Consider the following 23921-nt stretch of genomic DNA (forward strand, 5'->3'; position numbering starts at 1 on the left):
GAGTGTAGATCTCCTTTCCAAAGTCGTATGTTTAACAATCACACATTATCCCACCGATGTGGGACTAAATTCCCCTATTCCACTCATTGTTCACTGTATGACCGATCTGAAACTAAATCTCCTCATTTTTTTGCCATAGAGTGCACCCATTGCATTCACTCCCTCAGCTTTGGGCAATGAGCCCCAATATGGTCGATGCACAGATATGAGCCTTTGAAAACTACTAAACTCGACCACCTTAGCCTTTCTCATTCAGAACCTTCTGTGCTTCCCTCTCTTTTCATGTTTCCTTGTTATTTTCTTTTGCTGTTATTCTCTATGGATGCTAGTCGATCCAGGTTGTTCTCTCCTTTGGAAAACACAACTTTGTATGATTCTAGTGGAGTATCCAATTGTAGTAGTTTACATGTTAATTAGGCCAAATGTAATTTTATATATAATTTTGGTTTATTTTCTGCATTTGGATGGATGATGGATAAATTCTTTTTCGCTTTTTATGTACTGGAATAACCATGTTTATAAATTTCTCTAACAAAACGAACCCAGCAGAGCTGGGGTTGCTAGGCTTGGGTTCCTCCATTGGGATTCAGGAACAAGGCTCAGGCTTGGCTTGGTTCCTCCATTGGCTCATGACCGATCCAACCGATTTCCGTCGATTCTGCTCTGTTTCCAGCTGCTACTGGTTGACTTGGATCAGAATCGGCACTGACCGATTCGATTCTCTATTCTGTTTTTTGAAACTTTGGTTCAGAGCCCATGATCAACAAGACAAAGATCTAATCATCACAGAGTTTGCAAATTCAGGTGGCAATTTTGAGCTTAATGTGATCTGAAGATTTGAAAAGAAAAAATAAATCGAAATATGTCAAAGAATTAGACTACAGTAAATAATCATCAATTCAGGTATTAAATGGTTGAATAAAAAAAGGGGACCCAAAAGTATGTTCTTTTATTTTATGATATTAAAATGAAAGAATGGAAAGGGTTTCTTACAAGGCCAGTGTACGAAGGAATCTATAAGTTGCATCAATGAGGGGTTGAAAAATGGTATCGTCCATATGGTCTACATGGGGCCCACATGGTCAGAATATAAGAGAAAATGTCAATATGAGTACCACTATTTAATATGTGAAAAAGATGTAAAGGAATCTATACAAGAGCAGTGTAGCAATGTTTTTCCCAAATAAATATTACCACAAAGAAAGTAAAACATGTGAGTTACAAGCCAAGGTTGCCATATTATACACAGTAAAAGTTTTGTAATTGCTAAAACAGTAGAATAATACTCCCATGGTGAAGCAGAATGCTATTGATCATCGAACGACCTTGCTGAATCTCCAATAGCAGTTCATACGTCAAGAAAAAGTGTGTTCCTTCTTGAATTTCTTATTGACATATTGTGAAGTTATTTTTAAGAACAAGATGGCCTTTCCTTGCTATGTTCGGCATACGTTCTTGGAATGCATTTTAGGTTGAGAACATATCCTAAGGAAAAAAGAAAGATAGTTTGGTATGCATACCTGTTCATGGATGTTAGACCATGACACCAATGGATGTCTTGAAAAAAAGTATCCACAGGGAACCCACATATCTAGAGTAGGAAAGAAAAAATAATAAAATAGCTCATGTGAGAAGGAAATTGCACTCTAACATTTTGGGGAATTTTTCATTTTAAGTTTTCTAAGCCTTTGTGTTTTATGTCAGAAGTTATGTAAAAGACAATTCATATGATAAAATCATTATAAAAATTAAGATTTTATTTAAACTTTTTCTTGAAGTTTCTCAATGTGTGAGTAACTACCATCCCTAGAAACAAATGAACTCTAATGTGTAGTTTCTCAATTTTCATAATGGCATTTTCTTTTCTTTACATTAAAAAAAAACCTAAGGATTAATTAAAAAATTACAAGAGAAATAACAAATAAGCGTTTGTGTACCACAAAATTGACCTCCCATACCCTTCGAGAAGGCAATTTTGTAGCGGACAAGCTTGCGGCTGTAGTCTGTAGGCACCACCTCTCAACAAGACAAACATGTGTTGGATCTCTACCCTTCCCGCTGAGCTTGTAATGTTTTGTTCTTAAACTTTTGTTCCGTTTTTGTGCCTAACGGTTTTCACTAATAAAATGCTATACCAAAAAAAGAAAAACACCACGTATTTTAAAATGTTTATTCAACAAAAATAAAAAATAAAAAAACCCTTTAATTGCTTCAATGGTCAAAATCTTAAGATGTACCTAGGAAATCAAGGATCAAGTATTGGTACCATGAAAGTCCTCACAACCCCAAAAAAGATATAAAAACATTTTGAATAATCATTGCCCATGTAAGGGATAAGGACGCATCATTGATTCACTTGAAAGAATAGATGTCTTGTGATGTTTGGAAGAAAAAAAACACAAACTCTTGTGATGGCCATAATAATTCGCCTCACAAGGCGTTGACGGTTGACGGATGACATGTCCATTCCCTACCAAGAAGAAGAAGTAATAAAAATTTGAAATTTAGCGCCGAGAGAATAAGCGCGGTAACCGTATCAGTCAAAGTCCTGCAACGTGTTTCGAGGAATTTTACTTTACGCTGAGGAGAATGGCTTCATCGGTCATGGTATATGCTACTGCACGGTACCTCCCAGACGATTTCTGTCATGGTCCTTTGTACGATCCAAGAAATTCATGAGAGCGATCAAGATCTGTACTTGGACCGCAGTAGCTTCGGTTTTTACCTCTCAGCCGTATCTCACAAGTTTTCAAAGTCCGCGTGACCAAAACCCTACGCAAATGTGTGCTTCACATATATTTAAGAAGATACAGATCAGATCGAAGAAGAAGAAGAAGAAAAACATAATTTTGCCATTTCTTCTTGATCGAACAGATGTTTCGATTCCTTTATCGTCCGTCATCTGCACTCAATTTCAAATCCGTAAATTCCAATGTTATTGCAAATCAAATCTTATGCGGATCTTCCGTTATAAGTTCATCAGCTTCTTATTGTTTGAATGCTCTCTTCCCGCGTTTTGGTGTTTCCGAAGGTATATATTACTCCTCTCATTTAATCTGTTAATTCTGCAAAAATGTTGATTTTCATGTCTACGAGAAGCATATCTTCTTCCGATTCACTCTGTTTTTCTGTACTTCTAACAAGTGATTTCTTCACCTTAGTGTTTTCTGCGATGGATCGTAGAATTTGAATTTCTAGGGAAAATTAAGGTCACTGAGAAGCAACAAATCAGCTTGAAAATCTAATCTTGTCGGTGTTGTTGGACTATTATATTGATTTGGAAGTTGGATTTATATGAAATTTCTTATTTCTTGTAACTTCAGTTGTGAAGGTGAGAATGATGAGTCCATTATTAAGCAATTGTATCAGAGGTATCTCAACTAATCCAGTGAGGACACCGCCATCGTTCATGGAAAATAATGATGCAACACGACCGGTTCAGCTACGTAATGCATCCAATGATGAACATGGAGGTGTGATTGTAGAGTTGAAGGACCCTATGGACTCTCATCTTTTTGTTGCTTCTCTTAGAGCTTCACTGTTACAATGGAGGCAACAGGTTTAATTTTATATTCCAATCAATTTCCTTTCTGAAATTCTTTGTTCTATTTGCGCCATTTGATTTTTAATAAATTAAGGTTATGTTTGGTTTGCATTCTTGGTTGATTTTGCTTTCTTGAACAATAAAAATAATTATTTTTATCATTCGACAATGTGAAATTGACCTAGAATGTATTCCAAGAAGGCATACCAAATACACTTTAAGATGCCCACTACATATTAAAAAACTCTTTTAATTGTAGATAGATTTTGATATGGCTTATATTCAGGAAAATGGATGCATGTGACATGTTTCTTCTTTTTACATGTTTTTACATGGGTAACTACCCTTTAAGATAACAATAAGACCATGGTGCTTTTCTTTAGCCTGTTTAGTTGATTCAATCTATTTTATTGATTCATTTTTTGTTTGTTATATATGTTGTTTCATGGACATGTTAAATTTGAATTTAGATCACCTATCCCTACAAGAAATGTCATTTTTAGCGGTAGAAAAAATCCATCTCCAAAAATAAATATTGTGTCACTATTATATTTGGTGATAGAAATAGGATTCGTCTCTAAAATGATGTTGCTAAAAAAAAAAAAAAGGCAACGTCAACTAAAGGGGCGTTGCTAAAAATAGGTGACGGAATACCATTACCGTGACATGTGTCTTTTTGCTTTCATAAATGTCCCTACATACTGCCATAAAAAGATTACATTTGTGGAAGAAAAATGACAAGTGTTGTTACGAAATGTGAAGAGTCATTACTCTCCATGTACAGAGAGTTGATCCAAATTCGTTAAGTCAACCTATCTGAGATGAGTTCACGTTTCATTTTGCAATCTTTCCACCCTCTTTATATTTTAAACTTGGTGCCAATTAAGATTGTCAGCTTTAATCCAAAAGAGTGAATGGATCATCTGTGTGGCAGATCCCATATGAGAATGATTCTCGTATGAGAACCTGAACCATTCTCCAAACATGCGCCTGTTGATAATGACATGCATAAGTTAGCTCCTTTCCTGGTCTGTATATATATTCTCTAGTGCATTTGAGAAGGTAAATTCTTCAGCCCTCCATATGCTTAGGTTTGTTGGTCTATTCCTAGTGGATGAGTTTGCTAATTAAGATGGAGCTTCTAGGGATGCTTTGTCTATATAGGACTTTAATCCCTTATCTATTTCTAGAAGTCTATTTATATTGCTTTTAATTCTCCTTGGGCTTTCCCTGGTTTTTTTTTTTTTTTTGGTGGATTGGGCTTTCCCTGGTTACTCCTAAATGGATATGAAGGGAAGTGACCTTAATAGAAAAAAGAAATTTAAATTTTTTGTGAACAATGACTATGTAACCAACTTAAAACTCATTATTATCGTAATTAAAATTTTCAAATAAATGTCTTATCCTTATCATTATTTTCCTATTAAAATTCAAGTATTTTGGTTGAAAGTGATTGCACAAAATTATTGTTCAGCCCGGTAAAATAAAAAATCGTATCTAGCCAAATGCCCATGCACGCGCTCTCATTAGCCCCTGCTCTGATGCATGCACTACATGACTAGGCAACGATCTCTTGCCCATAAAATATAACCACTCTCCCCAATGATTTATGAAGTTTTTCAGTGGAATAAATTGGTTTTATTTGGCTGTTGACATTTAGGATTATGATTCCCCCCCCCCCCCCCTCTCTCCATCTTCTTTTTCTCTCTTATTATTTTCTCTTTCTCATCTCCCTCGGTAGGAAGTTTTTTCACTTTCTATTCTTCTCTCTTGTCTATTGATTATTTCAACTTCTATTTTCTAGAACAGATATAATCCCTTTTCCTTTTTTACGTGTTTATCTCTCTCCCATCACACCATTTCTCCTCCATTTTCTTTCACTTGCAAATTATTATAAATTTCTCTTTTTTTTTTCTTCATTGAAAACTATTTTATTCAGAACATAAATTTGAGGATTTAACATCCTAATTTTTTTTTCTTCTATCACTCTTAGGCGATGTTTGGATGCCGTGAAAGGAAAATAATAAATTCAAAAAACTTTGAATTTGAGGAGAGAGACACATAAACCCCATCAATCATTGAGTCATCATGATTTGATCTTATTATGTTTTCTCTTTTCTCTTTCTCTCATCAGTCGGTCAGTCCATATTCCATGGACTCAAACCAGAAAAAGTAAAAAATCCATTCCATTGAGCATTGACCACACAAATTTTAGTAAGATATTAATCCGAATATAAAATTTCACATATTAAAATAAGGCAGAGGGTTTCCTTGAAAGGCAGCGTGGACCCGTTCCTGTTATTTCATTCCTCCTTTGCATTGTTTCTTGGGTGGATAGGAATCAAAGAAATGTATTTAGATTTCTTGATGTTACATTTGAGCTACTTGGAGTCATGGGCTGACAATATGAATTGTTATACTCTTTATTGGATTAAAACATGGTTAACTTAGGTTGCAGGATTGATCATGTTGGAACCTGCAACCCTTCTTATTTTGTTTCTTTCTACTTTTTCTATTATCCCTGTACATGTTTCAATCTACAGATGAAGTTCCTATTTTATTTTGTCAAGTTCTGATAAAATTGGTGAAATATTTCTACAGGGGAAGAAGGGTATTTGGATTAAAATTCCTATTGAACTTGCAAATCTTGTTGAAGCTGCTGTTAAGGTAACTAGTTCAGAAGCTTGTTTTGAATATTACATTTTATCTATAAAAATTTCTTCGATTTCCTGCGTCAATTCATGTTTCCCTGAATCTGATTAATGAATTTGCAGGAGGGCTTTTGGTACCACCATGCTGAGCCGAAATACTTAATGCTGGTTCATTGGATACCTGAAACTCGTAATACTCTTCCTGCAAATGTTACGCACCAAGTAGGTATTGGTGCTTTCGTGATGAATGACAAAAGAGAGGTCAGTTATCCTCAACGCTATTTCATCTAAATGATCAAAAAGAAGAACACTTGAACAGAGCATGAGGTCCTCCATTCTTCAGTCATATATGTGGGCACCCCTTAAGGGGATCAGGACCAGCATTTGATTAGTTTAATTTCTTTTTATACACTTTTTTTATGTGAAAACTGAAATGGTCCATGGTCCCAAAACAAGACCATAGACCTTGAGGGCATAACACCAATATCATGAGAATAACACTTTTAGAATCAATATTTGACTGTTTTGGGTTTTGATTAGTTCTTTCATTTCACTTTGGGTCCTCCATTATTTCAAACTTTTTTAGGAATAAAAAGGCAGATGGGCATCATATGAGAAGTTAGTATTTAGAGTAACTACTACCTTTCTTCATTTTAAACTCATTTGTGTTTAAATGATAGAAACAGTGTTTGGTTTAGGAAGAGTACTAACACACCTGCATCTCATCTTTCTAGGACTCATTTGTGCACACCAAAATATCTCAGTGCCATTTTCCCCTATCTGAAAATGATGATTCTAGAAGGGAATTGGGATTTGTCCCAACCTTCGGCACTTTTTTGTATGAATGACTTGAACCCTCATTTCATGTTGGTACTGGCCAAGCTTTTAGCAACACACCAAGGGACACAAAGGACATAAAGGAAAATAAGAAAAAAAAATTGAGTGTTATGTGATGTGATATCGATCCATTGAGTCTTGGGACCTTATTGTCCCAAAATTTTGAAATGGGTGGAATCTTTTGAGGGTGAGAGTGGGGAAGAGAACTTTTGAAATGAACCCTTTTGGAATATTTTGGTGTGTACTAATGAGTCTTGAAAAGTTAAGATATAGGTGCCTTAGTGCTTTTCCCTTTTGCTTACTATTTGGAAGCTATCACAGTAGCCCTAATAGCTTCATCCATTCACTTTCACCTTTTCTCTATAGCTTTTAGTTGCCAAAAAGGGGGACTAGATAAGATCTTAAGAGTCTGTCTCTATTATTTGGATTTTCTTCCAGCTGCATTAGACCTGATGGTTGCATTGAAATTGCATCAACAATTGCATTTTGAACTAGACGATGTCTACATTGTATACAACAGTGGGAGAAGTAAGGAGTATAGCTTTCTCCCTTTCTACCTGATTTGATTATTCCAGTACAGTGAGTGCTAGATGGCTTCTGTGTTTTTGCTCCACAATTTGTGTTTATCTCTTGCTTGATGTCTATAATAAGCTCTGCTCCTATTATGACTTTGTTGTAGCATGCATATACATATGGATTGGACTATCTTAGGAAAATGTATTTCAATTTTGTTGTCTTTGGTGTGATGGCTTAACAGTTTGGGTTTGCCAACTCCTTTGTTTGGTAGGTGTTGGTAGTCCAAGAAAAGATTGGCAAGTTACATGGCATAGGTCTATGGAAGTTCCCAAGTGGAGTGATTAATGAAGTATGTCCAAGTACTCATTAGATTTTGTAAAAAGAATTCTCTGAATTTTTTTCACCACCATTTTCTGAACTCCGTTTGCACAGGGTGAGGATATTTTTGCGGGTGCAGTAAGGGAAGTCAAAGAAGAGACTGGAGTAAGTGACAAATGTTCAAATTTTTGTCCGAAGTGAACCTTCAATCTTACATTCATTCAAAATTCAATCCAAATTTCAGCCCAATATAGATGTTGCTTTTAAGTATTTTTGTTTCTTGATGTGGCAGATTGACACAGAATTTGTGGAAGTGTTAGCATTCAGGTATTAATCTCATATTATTACATGAATATTTTGGTTAGATTTATGTTAGATTATATATTCCATTCTCGTAGTCCTACATTGGAACTCAACTCTATCCAATCTTTATATTCTTAATTCCAGGACTAAAATCCTGGAATTCTAACATTTTGACATTCAGCAAGGGGGGCGCTTTAGCTTAGAATGATATGCAAAACAGATTTTGTGTAGCCAAAGTAGTTGAAATAAACCTAATCGAGTTGAACCTAAAATTTGATTCTTACATATTTGTTTCCCAGCGTGTGGCATGTTGGAGGAGCTGAATGTGTATCTTGATTGTTTTATCATATTTAACTTGCAGCGAAAGCCAAAAATCATTTTTTGAGAAGTCAGATTTATTCTTCTTTTGTATGTTGCGTCCCCGCTCCTTTGAAATTCAGATGCAAGAGTTGGAAATTGAAGCAGCCCAGGTAATTCCTACTTCACAATTTTCTGGAAGTACTGTTATGTTAACCTATGAGGCTTTCGCCAACTGATAACGATGCTCTCTCCTCTTTCAATCTCAGTGGATGCCAATTGAGGAATATGCCGCCCAACCTTTCATCCAAGAACCTGGACTTCTCAAGTATGGAGTTAACATCTGCTTCGCAAAGATAGTTAAAGGGTATGGTGGATTTTCTGGGGTGCCCACAAGATCAATCTTTTCTAATAAACCAAGCTACTTGTACTTGAACGGCAGTTATCTGAACCAGTCTCTGCATTCTGGAAAAGATTCCTAAAACATATTGTACAATGTCAAATTCTTTTTTCATTCTTTCATTGATTTATTATTTGATTTCTTGTGTAAATTGGTCTTTGCCCCTAGTGGAAAATGAGCTATTCTTTCATTTCTGTCATAATTAATTACTTTTGGCACCAAGTCAGAGGGAACAATATGAGTAATACTTCTTGAATTTATCCCCTATGCTAATAGGACAAATTTCTTGAGAACTGGGTTTGAACAAGTGTAACTTTGTTTATATAAACAGATCTTAAGACTGGATTTGCCCAAAAATGAATCTATCCGGATGGTTAGATCTGCAGGTTAAGGATTCCTGAACTTCTCCATTGTTTATATAAAGAAAGAAAGAATATATGCTTTGATAGTTGCAAGCAGCAGCAATTGATGATTTGATACAGTATTCCTCTTTTTTTTTTTCATTCCACTGGTGTTTGGATTCCATTTGTAAACATAGACTTCTGTCCCAGAGTCTGCCCCTAATTATCTTTGTGCAGCTGAACATGACACTTCCAACTTCAGATAAGATTAAAATTGTCTTTGATAGACCTACCCAATTATGCACATAGAAGTACTTAAAAGTTTGATCTAGCTTTTGTTAATTTCCCTTCCATCCCTATTCTCTCTTCTCTAATTACATCACCTGAAGCTTTCAAGAGAGTAAGAAAATGGATAAATAGCTTGAAGTTGTGACTAAGAGCTGATTTCTGTCTTCAATAATACAGAAACTTAATAGAAAATTTGTAATCAGAGAAAAAGCAAGTGTAGTTATCCTATATAAAACTATTTGTCTTCGTGTGAGTATGCATGCAAACATAGCCAATTTAGCTTGCCAAGTGGTTTATGGTGTATCCATGTGGCATTAAAACCAGAATTTAGTGAAAGAAAGGTCCAGATATGGTTGAGAGAAGGGATAGATTTCCTGGTGCCAGACTGAGTACCCAAGTGGCACCCAGAAATAGAAAGGAACAAAGATGAATAGTCCAAATTCCAAACCATTGTGAGAAGAACCCTTCATCATCAACGTAATAGAAAACTGGTATTTTTTTTCCCTGGATTCCGTATAAAATCTATGATGCACCAGTGGGTTTTTCTTTTTAAGTATTCAGGATTGAATCTAACGAAAAGGGATTCAAAAGTTTGGGTAGATGCATCAAGCAAAGTTCATATTCCTCCTAGCTCTATGGCTGTTGTTCTACAGGGGTTGTGCAGAGACTGGAGTATTGGTTCCCACTGATGGTAACCCTTCATCAATGAATTGTCCGAACTGCTCCCTGTGTCAGTACCCATGCCATTCGCTACCTCCACCACCACCACCACCACCACCTTACCCAGATGGGGCTCCTCCTCCTCCACCGCCTGCTCAAAATAATTGCAACCCAATTACAGCTCTGTGTTGCCCACCTCCTCCTCCGAGTCCTTATACATATCTATCTCCCCCTCCAAATCCTTATACATATATACCTAATAAAGACAACTCTGTTTCGCCACTTCTTTTTTTCTCTAATGGAAAGCTGAATTCTGTTTTTTCAATTGTTGTCTTCTCCTTGTTATTTGTTGTTCTTCCTTAGGTGGTGTTTTAGGTTAATTGTGTTCCTTAAGAATATAAAGGGGTTTGGAATGGAAGCAATGGATGGCTTTGTTGATTATTATGAGATAGCTAGAGTAGTTTGAGACATTTTATTCAATGTATTGTGTTGAATGAAGGGGTTTAGAAAGAAGGATGTTCTCTCTTCCCCCTTCTTCCATTTATATTATATTGCTTGTTTCGAATGGGTTTCTTGTGATAATTGTTTCCTTGGCAAGGTGAGAAAATGGCCGAGTACATGTCTTGTTTCATCTGAAGGATGGTGATCTGAAATCTCTAGGAACTGATTTTCTGTGTTCATATTTATGCCCTACGGAGAAGGGGAGATGGAGACGGTGGAAGAAGTACAGTGAGAGTGGCGGTTCGTTACACATGGCAATGTTCGCATGTAGGTTTGGCCGGCTTGACATGTGGACATGCGCTTGGGTAGTATACTCATAAAGAGAGGAATTATTATTATTATTTTTTGTTGGTAATGGATGAATTATTATTTGAATGTCTGCAGGAGGAGAGGATAGTTTTCCTCCGTCTAGAGGACGGTTTACCCATCATTTTAGGATTTACAAACCCCTTGTTCCAAAATACCCTCTTAATATTTATTTTTGTACTCTCCCGTGCCTCAATGAATGGAATTCTATCTTCTGTGGGTGGATGGAAACTTGATTCTGCATTCAAAATAATTATAATATTTAACATTAATATCAACTCATTATATTTTTTCAGACATTTTTTTGGGGAAATTATTAGTTTCAAGGCATATAATCTAATACCATCTAAAATACATCATCCAACATCAATTCTAAATTCATACATCATTAACAAAAAATAAAAAAAACATGTCTAGAGTCTTGTTGGATAATGTGGCAGTGGTTTGTTTACGGTATTGTTATTGTTGTCAATAGAGCCAATCCACTCTTGGAACAATGCATGTTTAATTGGAGTTGGGAATCATTGCTTTAATTAGAAATCCTTTTTCAGTAGATTCATTGGTTTGTAGCTCAATTTTAGGGTTTAATTATTATCCGCATTATCATCTAAAAATGAGTTGATTTTAAGGGGTGTTGTTCTCTATGCCGCAGCGCAGCCTGTGCCCAGGCACATGGGGGTGAGTGTAATGATCACCCTGCCCCCCTGCACAGGCTGTCTATGTGCCTAGGCGCAGGTTGTGCTGCGGCACTGACAACATTCTTCCTAATTTTAAATATACAATTCAATTTCTCAATCTGTAAAGTACTGATGTGAAAATTATTTAAATGTCAAACTTACTTTTTAATGACTTGAATGAGTTTTTTTTTTTTTTTTTTCTAATCTGAATTTAATATTTTAGATGATTGAGCAAAATAGGGTGGGCAGGAGAGGGAAGAGATATGCACTATTGGTCATATGGCTGAACTAAGTTGTCAAATTTCACATATGACCAATGGAGATAATATCGATCCGATATTCAATCTATACCATGGGAAATATGGAAACAAAAGAATGCAAAGGAATGCAGAGGCGCGAGAATGAATGAGTCCAAAATATGATCTAATAAGGTTACACCAGTTTCAGTTTCACTGGTTTTGGTGCTCGATGTGAGAATGAATGAGTCCAAAACATGATCCAATAAAGATGCACCATTTTGGTTTTGGTTTAGGTTTAGATTTGGTTTGGTTTCATATTATTTTCTCTTAAAATTTACTATCGGTTTGGTTTCGATTTGTCATGTAAATATATTCAATAGTATAAAAAGTGTATTTTTTATGAATTTTGGGCTGGTATCAGTTTATTATCATGTTATATTGGTTTCAGTCTGCTTTTTTAAGTTTGGTTCAGTGTCTTATGGGCATCGATACGGTTCGTTTTGATTTAGGTGTTAAAACCCCAACCCAAAACATTATCCAATAAGCTCATATCTATTTCGGTTTGATTCGATTTCCTTGGTTCAAACTACTTTTTGACACTCCTAAACGAGATGAACCACCTAGTCTCAAATCTTAACTGCCTCGGATCACCTTTACCCAACCTCAGGTTTGATAAGTGAAACTTTGGCCATCAGATTGGGAATGCACATAGTAGTTATTGTTGCAATTTGAAGTCTTGTTTGTCAGGAAAATTATCTCCTCCAGTTCCCTACGCAGCCCAGTTCTCCCAATGTCTGTAATAAGGGGGGTTGGACCCCACCCCAGCAAAGTGTTCGGGTAGGGGTAAGTTGGTAATTGCCCCTAGAGGGGACAAAGATCCTGTTTGTCACGAGTCCGGATCCTTTCCAATGAGGTGCATGCCCAATGAGTATCCAATGGCTGGGCTGACTAGGCACACGCTGGGACGTGTGCCTACATGGATCCCGACGAGCACACAGCCAGCCCAGCCGTCAGATGGCTCATTGAACTTTCCAACTCATTGGAGAGGATCCCAACTCTCCAACTCATTGTTTACTGGATGATGTTCAACATGATAGAAATCCTAACAGTACCATTCCCTCCACAGTTTGATGAATGGAAAGGGGCTTTATGATGTTCCCCAAAATACCCTCTAGTACCCCCTGTATGCATTTGAACCCGCCTTAGTGAATGGATTACTAATCACTATCGCTGAAAGAAAACTAGATCCATGAAGCTTTGTTTCTTGTTGTATTTCCTCTATGGGGAAAAGATCGTTGCTTGGTCGCATGGTTCCTGTGCCTAAATACAAGAGTCCACAAATTTAATGTTCCACCTCTTGTGAAATTTTTTTTTTTAAAAAAAAATAAAAATATGTGCCTTCAATAACTCCACGCTAATGCAGAGGCTACACAACCCAGCAACGATGTCTTGCCCTTCTTCTTTTTATAAGAAAGGAAACTTACATGATTAAATGCCTATAGAATTGCTAAGTGGACTTTAGGTTTTTTGGATTGAGGGATTCCTCATTTCAAGGACCTGCTTTGTATCGTAAATCAATTTTTTTCCCAATATATTTTAAAATATTTTACCCCAGTGGGTTTGGAATCCCCAAAAAAATGATGAGGTCGTATGTATCTCTAGCAAAAAAATTGTATGTCTGATCTAAACCTTCCCATTGGATGCAAAGATTATGGGTCATATTTTCCGAGTCCCTTCAGAATGCTTGAGCCAGAAAACAAGCTATAATAGTGATGGCTAAAGTTTACCTCCCCCACCGCATAGAAGAATTCCTTCATCATGGGTGAAGTGGCCATGTGATTGAAGTATGGGTCATCATCACACTAAACTTGATCCAATGAAAGAAACTCCCTATGAGTTGCACCCCTGCTCCGTTCCACCCATGGTTTGTAATCTCAGATTGGATCAATTGATATTAGCTGGATTAGATCGATATCGATCGAAACCAATCTCGAGGCACTTGTACAGATGACAAGGGTTAAAAAAAAACAGTTTTTTTAATGAAAAAACAGAGACAAATGTGTCATATTTGGCCCGAGTATGGGCGATACTGATCTGAGACAACCGATCCGATCCCAACACCGAGATTACGAATCATGGTTCCACCCCATATCATTTTCTTTGTTGTTGTCTATTTGATTAATTAGGTGGAGGCTATTTTCTAACCCCCTTTCAAATTAGGCTGTGTTTATGAAATCTCTATTTTCTGAAGAGTAGTTTCATCAAGAGAGGGCTGGTAACAGTCCGTCCTGGGCATGGAGGAGTATCATCGAAGGGAGGAACTTCTAGAGCATGGCCTTATTTGGAGAACTGGGGTAGGGAACCAAGTAAATGTTTTGCATGATAGATGAGTGCCGACCATTCTGGATTTCGAGATCCAAAGCCATTGTAGAGGTGATTGTGGTTTAGTCTGGGTCTCAAAGCTAATCGATTAGGGAAGTCGACAGTGGAAGCGACAGATTATTGAAGATCTGTTCTCTCTAGTTGAGAAGGAAGCGATTCTTGGCATTCACCTACAGTTGTGTCCTTCGGAAGACAAACAAGTATGGGTAGGATCTAAAGACGGAAAATTCTCGTTGAATCTGCATGCCATTTGTAGCATAATCTTCAAGCCCAGAAGATCACCATTCGTCCATCCATGTCAAGAGTTCGTGCTTGGAAGGAAACCTCACCCCTCAATATGGAAGGAAGTCTGGAATTACCCCACCCAACCAAAGTTCAAGTCGTTCCTATGGCCAGTCAGGGCAGAGGGTGTCGCTACGGATGAAGGATTATCAAAGCGATGAATCACAGTAGATCCTCAATGTCATCGATGTGGAGAAGTTGTGGAGTCCTCAGAGCATGTCCTCTTCCATTGCCTCTTTGCTAGAGCAACTTGATTTGGTTCTTGCCTCTGCTACAAGATTCGACAAGATACCAAGTTTAAACTAGCATATTGGTTGGAAAGCTTGAGTAAGATGCCAAATATGAGCAAAAATGAGCGCAAAGGAGTGGCCGCGTGGCTAGCCAGTTTTATCATGTAGACGTTATAGAGAACTCGGAATGATCTGTTGTTCAAGCGTAGAAACTGCCCTCCCAAGGAAGTTATTTTGGCTGCTCACCGTCCCCTATGCAGAATTTGTAGAGTCATGCAACCTCCTCTCTCTCTGTTGTTCTGTCTCCAAGGGCAATGGACCGAACCCCTCCATGCTCCCCTGCAATCTCTCAGGCTATGTTTGTTTGGCAAGAAATGGATAGAAAAGAAAAAATTCAATTTTTTTTTTTTAATTTGAAGAGAGAAAGATAGACACAGGGTATGAAAACCAGGAACTGGTATCCGACCGATTCTTATCCTTATTGATCAGAATCGGTGAGAAATCAGTATAAATCGGCCAAAAACATATCCTAACCCTGGTTTCCGTACTATGACTGATCCGATCCTGATTCTTTGAATCGGTAATAAGACAGACAGAGAGAGAATACTTCCAGGTAACGTAATTAATCCCTAGTTCCCCATAATTAAAAACAGCTGAGAAACATGGAAATTTTTAAATTTGGTGAGGTATGTCTCCTCTCTCCAGTCTCCACCGACCATATCCATAAGCAACATTTATTTAAAGTTTCAAACAAACCATCTTTTCGGGTATTGTAAGTGCAAAACAACAAGCCAAACCAACTCATAAATAATTTATGATTATCAAACAGTAAATCAAATGTATCATACCATAAATATTTAAATACAATGCAAATACAAGTACGAATACAAATACGAATACAAATACAATGTTAAGTCCAATCTCATAAATAAAAAAACCAAAACAAAACCAGACCCATATAATCAAAGGAGATTTTCCTTTCTTTTTTCTTTTTTAACATTTCACACTAAGGATAGTGACAGGAAGTGAAAAGGGATCACTTATTTCACTAAAAATAAAGAAGATAAACTAAATAAAAAGATTTTTCTTCTACCCTATCTGGAAACCATAAAAAAAAAAAAAACCCAAGAGACGAAATCCTACTACACCAGTAGCAATGCTCCTAACCACACACTCAGAATGACTGCAACAAATCTCCCACCGTTAAATCTGACACTGCCGTTGCTATCTGCCGTTTGATCCGCCGCTGGCTGTCCATCCGGAGAGTCAGGCTGTGGCGGAGAAGCATACTTATCAGCCTTATTTGCCTTGGGCGATTCAGCATCCGCCACCGGAGCCGGAGCTGGTGCCGGCGATGGCGAAGCCTTGAACAATTCTTTAGGCATCAAAACCTTGTCGACGGTGTAAATCGCCACTGGTTGCTCGTCAAGAATCGTACCCGTAATCTTTGCAGTCACGATCTTGGTCTTAAGGGTGACCACCTCCCCATCATTCTGCACATCGAAGTCGTACTTGTTAGCCCCATCGGTGGCCAAAGTGTTCATGACACCGTTGTTGGATTTCATCATTGCTATGGACTGATAAACAGGGACGCCATGGTACAACAGTAAAGAAGACTTCCCCTCGGCCGTCAAGTTCTTGTACTTGGGCATGAAACCTTTGAGAACGCCGTCGGTGGGGCAGAAGATGGTGAGGCCTCCGTCGACGTTGTCTTCAAAGGTACTAACGGCGCCTGAAGCGGTGAGCAAATCGGCGAACATCTTGCAGCCCTGTTTGGACATGAGAGCGGTAAGGTTAAGCTGAGCGGGTCCAGGGGTTGGGGCTTCAGCCTGGGCGGAAGGCAAGATGCTACTGATCTGGATGACGGAGATGTTATAAGGGATCTCCTTCACGGACTTGACGAAATAAGCGTTGAGCTTCCCATCGTTCAGCTCGGGAGCGAAGCCAACCTTACCGCCTTTGAGATCTGTAATGTTAACAAACCCCGAGGATCCAGGAGCAGAACCGGTGGCCTGGTACATGGTGGCAGAGAGAGCAGTGCCGTTAGTGATCTGGTGGAGCTTCTTGGTGCCGAAGTAGTCAAGGAGGACGTGGAGAGAGAGAACGTTCTTTAAGGAGAAAATGGAGAGGTGCTTCGACAGCAAGTCCGACATGGCCGCATTGTCTACTGCGCAAACCGTTATAGTCTCCCTGCTGTTAATCTCGGCGGCCAAGTGGGTAGCACTCAGGTAGTGGTTGAAGGTCGAAAACTCCGGGAACTGCGCCAAGATCTTAGTGATGTTGTGCGCGTCGGTGGAAGCGCAGGATGAGAGGAAGAAGATAACCAAGAAAGAGAGGGCGGCGGTCCCGGTGGCTGCCGGGAAAAGCTGCATTGTTTCCTTAAGAGAACCAAACACCGACCACCGACAAAGAGGAGAGAGAGAGAGAGAGAAGAGAAGTAGAAAGTGGAGGTGGGACTGTGAGAGAGAACTAAGAAGAGACAGACGAGAGAGCTAGGAGGACCACCGAGGAGGAAGAGATGGATTGAGGAGATGGGATGTGTGAGAATTGTCAGTGATTTAGTAGAAGTAGTAAGTGGAGTAGTGTGTGGATGATGGATATAGATCTGGACTTTAGGGTGTTGGGGATTTATTAAAATGGACTAGAAGTTGTTGAGAATTACGAATGAAGCCATTGGTTTTTCTTTTTTGCTTTACAGTCTTTTTAACCTTACGTGTGGCTTTGTCCAGATTTTGAGAGTGTGGAGGAAGTTCAATCCAAAGTTTACGCTTTCCTCCATTGCTGATTACACTCGACATGAAACACAAAATCGAGTTGTAAGTATGCCATAACTATCAGAAACAATTACGGAATTGCCATTCTCCATGGGGTTTAACCTTTTTTTTTTTTGGTAAACTCCATGGGGGTTAACCTGGAACTATGGTTTGAGGAATTGGTACTAGACCGCTCAAATCAGCCAAGTCGTATCAAAATCAACGGACAACAACGATACTGATTTTGGGGCGATCCATACAATTGGATTGGTATAACTTAGGGTAAAAAAGTTTTTTTTTTTTTAAATAGGGGTATATTTGACCTATCTAGCTCAATCAGGGCGATTCAGATTGATATCAGTCAAGACGAATCTCAATTACTTAACCCGTGCTTGGAACCAAGAGCAGGATCGAATTCAACCTAGTTTGGTCTCTATTGGCCTTAGGATCGATATATTCCAAACATTTACGATCTTTCTGTACAAGCTTGGCCCAAGTCGGATAAGAGAGGATCTGGATCAGCCTTGTCTGATTCCGAGTCGGATGGATCAAGGAGAATTGAGATCAGACTGGACCGATTCTTAAAACCCTAGTTGGTGGGGTTGGGACCTGGGGCTTGGGTTAAGAGCTTGGGCTTGGCATGAAAGTAGGCATATTGTAGTACGGGCTAACGTACCCTTGAATTGAGATTACATACTATAAAAGCTATTTACTATTTAGATTTGTCAAAACTGAGAAGTTTGTAAACAGCAAGGTTGTTCCATTGTGATCAAGAAGTGATCGAGGATTTGAGTCTAAAAACAATCTCTTTATAAAAACAAGGGTAAGATTGCGTATATTATGATCCTACCTAGACCCTACAATGGCAAGAGCCTCATGCCTCATGCATTGGATATGCCCTTTTTTTTTATTTATAATTGCCAAATTGAAAATGTGGCATGGTTAACGTTTAGAGATTTATAAGAAAGGATCAAGTAAATAGAATCGAGAGGAAATCGACCCAACCCAAATCGATTCCAATTTCGATTCAGCCAGAATCAATCGGGAATCGATTAGAATTGACTTGAACCATAGAAATCCTTCTTAGATTGGTAAAAATCGGAATCAGGCGATTGGACCAATGTGATTCTGAATTTTAAAACCCAGTCAGAGGAGGGCTGCCCATCATGCATTGTGGGTAGCATGTGTTGTATTGAAAGCAAATGGAGGGTAATTTTGATAATTAAAATAGTAGACAGTGTCATTGTCATAGAGTTGTAGAAGAGGTATTGGGGAAAAGTGATTAATTAAAGAAAGAGACAGAGATTAAAGAAGGATCACGTGCCTCAGTATCTTTCTTTCTCAGAGATCAAAGAGAAACGAAGAACTAATGGACAACTCCAAAGAATAGAAATATCATATCTACAACCACCTACAACGTACCCTATTTTTTCTTTGTTTCTTTTTTATTTTGTTTAACTGCATAAAGTTTTTTCCATATAACCGAGCCATCAAGGAAAGAATCTCCTCAACCAACACACTTAATTCTACCAAAAAAGAAAAAAATCAACACACTTAATTATTGTTAAGGGCTGAATTTCTCTATGCTGCTGCGCAGCATGTGCCCAGATATATAGGCCTGCCATTCAGGGGGACAGGGTGATCATTTTGTCCACCTTCATGTGTATAGACCCCCCGCTATAGAGAACATTTGGCCTTTTTATACAAGTGTTGTGATGGTGAATCTAACCATAGGATGTCACAAAAATGTTATGTATTAAAATTTCAGTCCTATCTAATCCAAGGTTATAAAACATGATATTAGGTACCTTATTGATCAATATGATTGTTGTATCTAATACGATTGATATCTCGATCAAATATTTAATTTAAAATATCGACATTGATATCGATCATCGGTGAAATCAATACAGATGTGTATAATTCAATATGAGATCTAAATAGCATCTTTTCAATAAAGATGATGTATTAATTCTTCCATTGGTTATATTTCTTTAGGGTATCCATGTAACAATTGAGATGATGTTTCAAAAAACCGTAATATAAAGTTGAGTCATTTCATTTTTACGTTTTTTAATCTAATAGAGTTGAAAAAATGCATAGCAATATGTTATGTGCATATAATGGAGTTTGATCTAGTGTATGAGCGTTAAATTGAGTCAAACTAGTATAAGATAGGTTAAAGGGTTTGATTTAACACGTTCCATCAGTTTTGGAGCTTTTGGTATATCAATCAAGTACCTAACACTTGGTATCAGAGTTGGGTACCCCGTCATGGGTTTGAATCACAAAAAGGGTTACCTAAGAGAGGGCCACTTGGAGTAGAGTGAAAGCCATCAAGAAAAGACTACCAGTCACCAGGCAAAACCCCTGGAGCAAAGCGGAGCCGTTTGAAAAGGGCTACCTACCGCCAGAGTGAAAGCTGTCTAAAGTGAAAACCGTCAAGGACAATGACTGCAGAAACATGGTGGTCTATTATGTACCTAATGGGATTGATTCGATCCAGTGTATAGGCGTTAGATTGGGGCCAGCCTAATATGGGATAAGTTAAAGATTTTGATTTAACGCATTCCATCAGTTCTTAAGCTTTTGGCATACCAGTCATGTATCTAACACAATATCTAAAGTAATACACACGCATAGACATTCATAATTACACATAATGTATGCGAATACAAAAAAAGGTATTTGATTGAAATTAGACTTCGAAAATTTACATGTGATTAATCTATACTACATCCTCTCTATCTAACGATCTAAATAGACATATCATCTATCCATGTGGTAAAATAGATATACTTTTGACATTCAAAAAAAAAAAAAATTTACCCATCATTACATGAGGTTTCGACCACCGGGAGAGGGTCATAATGTCTGCAACATTACTCCTATTTCTACATAGAGGCTTTTCTAGACCGTTGCAATAATAATTCAATTTTTATCAATATTTAATATTTGTTGTCTAAGAGAGTGGGGATAGTGGTGCGTTGGTGGACCAGGTATACCTCCACAAAGGATGCATATGAACTGTGAATGGGAGAGGGACGGGTGGTGTGGAGCAGTATGGTTTAATTTGTGTACTAGCCTGACCAGCTGGCCCAATGAACGCAAACGTTCGTCTTTTTCGTATCTCTCCAACATCAAAATTGGAGAGACATGGAGTGGTAGGTTGGTGCTTATCCCCGTCTGATCTAGGGTTTATGTAAGTCTTAAGTCAATCCAAGGTTATTAAATTTGGAATCGGATCAGGATCGGGTTCGGCTGGTTTTGATCCTATTTTTATTTCCAATTGGCTGGAATCAGTCTGGAATTGATTAAAATTCATTAGATGCAGTCTGAACCCTATAAATGGAAAACGAGAGAAAATGAGATCAGTCTCACCTGATTCTGATCCAAATCAGTTGATTCAAATTCCGTTTTTTTGAAATAGTGAGTCAGTTTCAAGCTAGATGCTGTTCCATTAGATGTTGCCTTGTGGTATCAAAGGTTGTATCGATCTCTAACAATGCCAATATGCTCGTATTGGATTAGAGTCAATGGAATTAAAAATAAAAATAAAAATCATACATCAACCAATTGATCGATATCGATATTAGTCTTCGACAATATCGATATTAATATGACCTATAATATATCAATATCTTAATCCATGATAATTAAGGTATTAAAAGATGGAATCATGGATGGAATTGGTCCTCACAATACTGATTCAGATCAGATCTGAATCAATCCCTATCAATTCTGATCCCGATCAAATCAAAATCAATCGGAATTAGTCCCAAAAACCCTAAAATCACCCTCCCATCCCAAAACACACCGATTCTGACTCTATCAAATTGGCCAAAACCCAGATGTCAATTCAAAACCATCCATCAATTTTCAATAATTTTTTTTGTTCGGGGGTGGAGGGAGGAGGTGGCACAATGAGACTTTACAGGGGATGCCCACCATCTCCAGTTCTCCACCGACACAAATTTGCGCTTTAGGTCTGGTCTCATGGGTTCAGGTGGAAAGTGGAAATCTGAAATCACGAAATTGTTTGATTAATCCTTCTCCCCACCTTTTCAATTATTTTTAACTACCCCCCACTAATAAGAGTTTCACAGTCTCGGGTCCCGAGCGAAGAAACTGAGAATTCCCTTTTCTTATCAACCAAACACCCCTGAAATCTTGGTTCCTGAACGGTTTTAAACCAAACGGTCTAATCTCGATTTCAGCCGATCCATGCTGGGTTTCTTAGGTTCAGACCAATTTTGATTAAATCAGAATTAGAATCGGTTAGACCTGATTCAGTTCTCGATTCCAAATTTAAAAATATTGGGTTGTGCTGTTGTGAGTTGTAATGTGACGTACCCATGCTTGATTTATTTCTTTGAAGAGAAGGTTCTTTGAGGCACACCCATGAGAAGCAGTGAAAAGATTTCATACATCAAGAGATAGTGAGATCATTTCATGTGAGCAGGAGAGAGAGAAGATGTTAGTCTACCCTCCACCATGCATCAAGGTATCAACATTATGTCGGTAGTATTGATCAATATGTATCGATGTCATTGATACTCAATACCAATACAATACTGATAAGGATGATAAGGATTATAAGGATTACAAGTATTAGTCAAAAAGTGAATCACTTTTTAATTTATGCCCAATACAATTCAATCTATATTGTATTGGTATTGATATCGATGTAGTGATCGATATAGCCATTGATACTTATAATCCTGCCCTATGGCCATCGATACCGATTCTTATAATCTTACCCTCCATGGCTCAAAGATAAGTTTTTCCACCATCAAAAAAAAAAAAAGGTTTTCCCATTTCTTTGTGGGTTGATTCTTCCCCACACCCCAATGAGACATAAAACTTGTCTAAACTCTTAAACAAGGAAAATTTATGAGTAACACACACTCTTATAATCTTACCCTCAAAACTTTTTCCAATTTTTTTGTAGGTTGGTTTTTTATTTTTATTTTTTACTCCAATAGACATAACTTGTCTAAACTCTTAAACAAGGAAAAATTGTGAGTAACGCACACACACCTCATTAGATAGAGTGAGTGAGAGAGGGAAGAAGAAAGATGAGGTGAATCATGTATTCTCTATAATGGAATACCATGAGCACCCATGTACGAAGTCCCATCTACAGCCTGTGTGTTAAACTATGTGCCCAAATGCTACTGGTCGTTTGAAGTGTGTCGAACACTACCATGCAGCGCAATGGATCCAGTTCCATGGTAAACGTTCACGATGTCACATGATGATTTTTACCAAGGAAAAAAAAAAGATATCACATGATGAAGGAAACCTTTCTCCAAAAAATAAATGTGAAAAGAACATGAATATCTTACTTCTTATTTAAATAATAAATACTAGTAACCGTTCCTATCAAAAATAAAATAAATACTAGTAACCCTATTAAAGAAAAAATACTATCGACTAATAATAGTCTAACATAGAAAAAGGAGAGACTTAGGGTAAAGGAGACAAATATATGGTGGCATCCCATCTGCATCCTTCCAGAAGTTCTTTTATAAGGAAGCAAATGGGGCCAATCCTTTCCAAATTAATCACATAGACATGATTAGCTGTATCCAACGAATATCTCACTTCCAAGTTATACCAGCTCAAGCATGTCTTTTTCCTTTTCATTTATTGGTACACGTAATCAGAGAGTCATAAGCCCATTAAAATTTAAAAAACAAAAGGTTCAAAGGAAGAAGGGTGGGTGTGGATTGTGGAATGTGAATTGTGGATCATGGTTTTTAGATATCGGTTCCCTCTATTCGACCCTCGATCGTGATCGATATCTATATATATTTTTTGGGATGAAAATGTAATTACACAAACCACACACCAATCTCAAAAGGTCGATCGTGAATTCGTGATTGATATTGATCTCTAATTGAATTGAATTGGGTAATACGGTAGAAACATCTAATTTTTTATTGAAAAAAATGATATTTTGATCTTGTATCTATCTGATTCGATCTAATACACAATTAATACATATCGGTATCGACGATGACCGATAAATCATTATTGTGAGCTAGGAGAGTCTTAAGACAGTAGAGTGGTCTTTATCCAAAGCTGCTTATGATTTTATGCATCCTTCGCTGTTAGGGAGATACGATAAACCTTGTATAGGTGTATTCTTGCCTCTTGGATGATCGATTATGAAAAGTTCAAGGTCCTAGAGCTATGGTATTTTTAAATTGGAATCGAATTGGTTGAATGGACTGACATTATTTAATTTTGGCATTCTAATAAATATATAATAATGGAAACATTTAAATAAATTTGATTATTTATTATATTGTAAAAACTTATTTTCTGAAATTAAATAACAATTTAATGGTTTTACTTAAAAAAAATTCTTAAAATTAAACAATTTTAAAT

At 37.5% G+C, this 23921-nt stretch overlaps 2 protein-coding genes across 2 annotated transcripts; one reads left to right on the forward strand and one right to left on the reverse strand.

The window, feature by feature from the left end:
• The first annotated feature begins 17 nt into the window (after positions 1-17).
• On the forward strand, positions 18-9061 carry LOC122638581 (nudix hydrolase 2-like). The gene is made up of 9 exons (XM_043831447.1): positions 18-22; positions 4980-4986; positions 6146-6211; positions 6319-6456; positions 7820-7897; positions 7981-8031; positions 8159-8193; positions 8531-8639; positions 8736-9061. Exons 4-9 carry the CDS (start codon positions 6358-6360, stop codon positions 8946-8948), a joined length of 585 nt encoding a protein of 194 aa, XP_043687382.1. The 5' UTR covers positions 18-22; positions 4980-4986; positions 6146-6211; positions 6319-6357; the 3' UTR covers positions 8949-9061.
• Positions 7410-17205, reverse strand: LOC122638579 (fasciclin-like arabinogalactan protein 1). The gene is made up of 2 exons (XM_043831444.1): positions 15906-17205; positions 7410-7421 (listed from the first exon to the last, which is right to left on the reverse strand). Exon 1 carries the CDS (start codon positions 17142-17144, stop codon positions 15915-15917), a length of 1230 nt encoding a protein of 409 aa, XP_043687379.1. The 5' UTR covers positions 17145-17205; the 3' UTR covers positions 7410-7421; positions 15906-15914.
• Positions 17206-23921: the final 6716 nt, after the last annotated feature.

Source organism: Telopea speciosissima, chromosome 9, assembly GCF_018873765.1.
Source record: "Telopea speciosissima isolate NSW1024214 ecotype Mountain lineage chromosome 9, Tspe_v1, whole genome shotgun sequence".
In the NCBI taxonomy this organism is placed as follows: domain Eukaryota; kingdom Viridiplantae; phylum Streptophyta; class Magnoliopsida; order Proteales; family Proteaceae; genus Telopea; species Telopea speciosissima.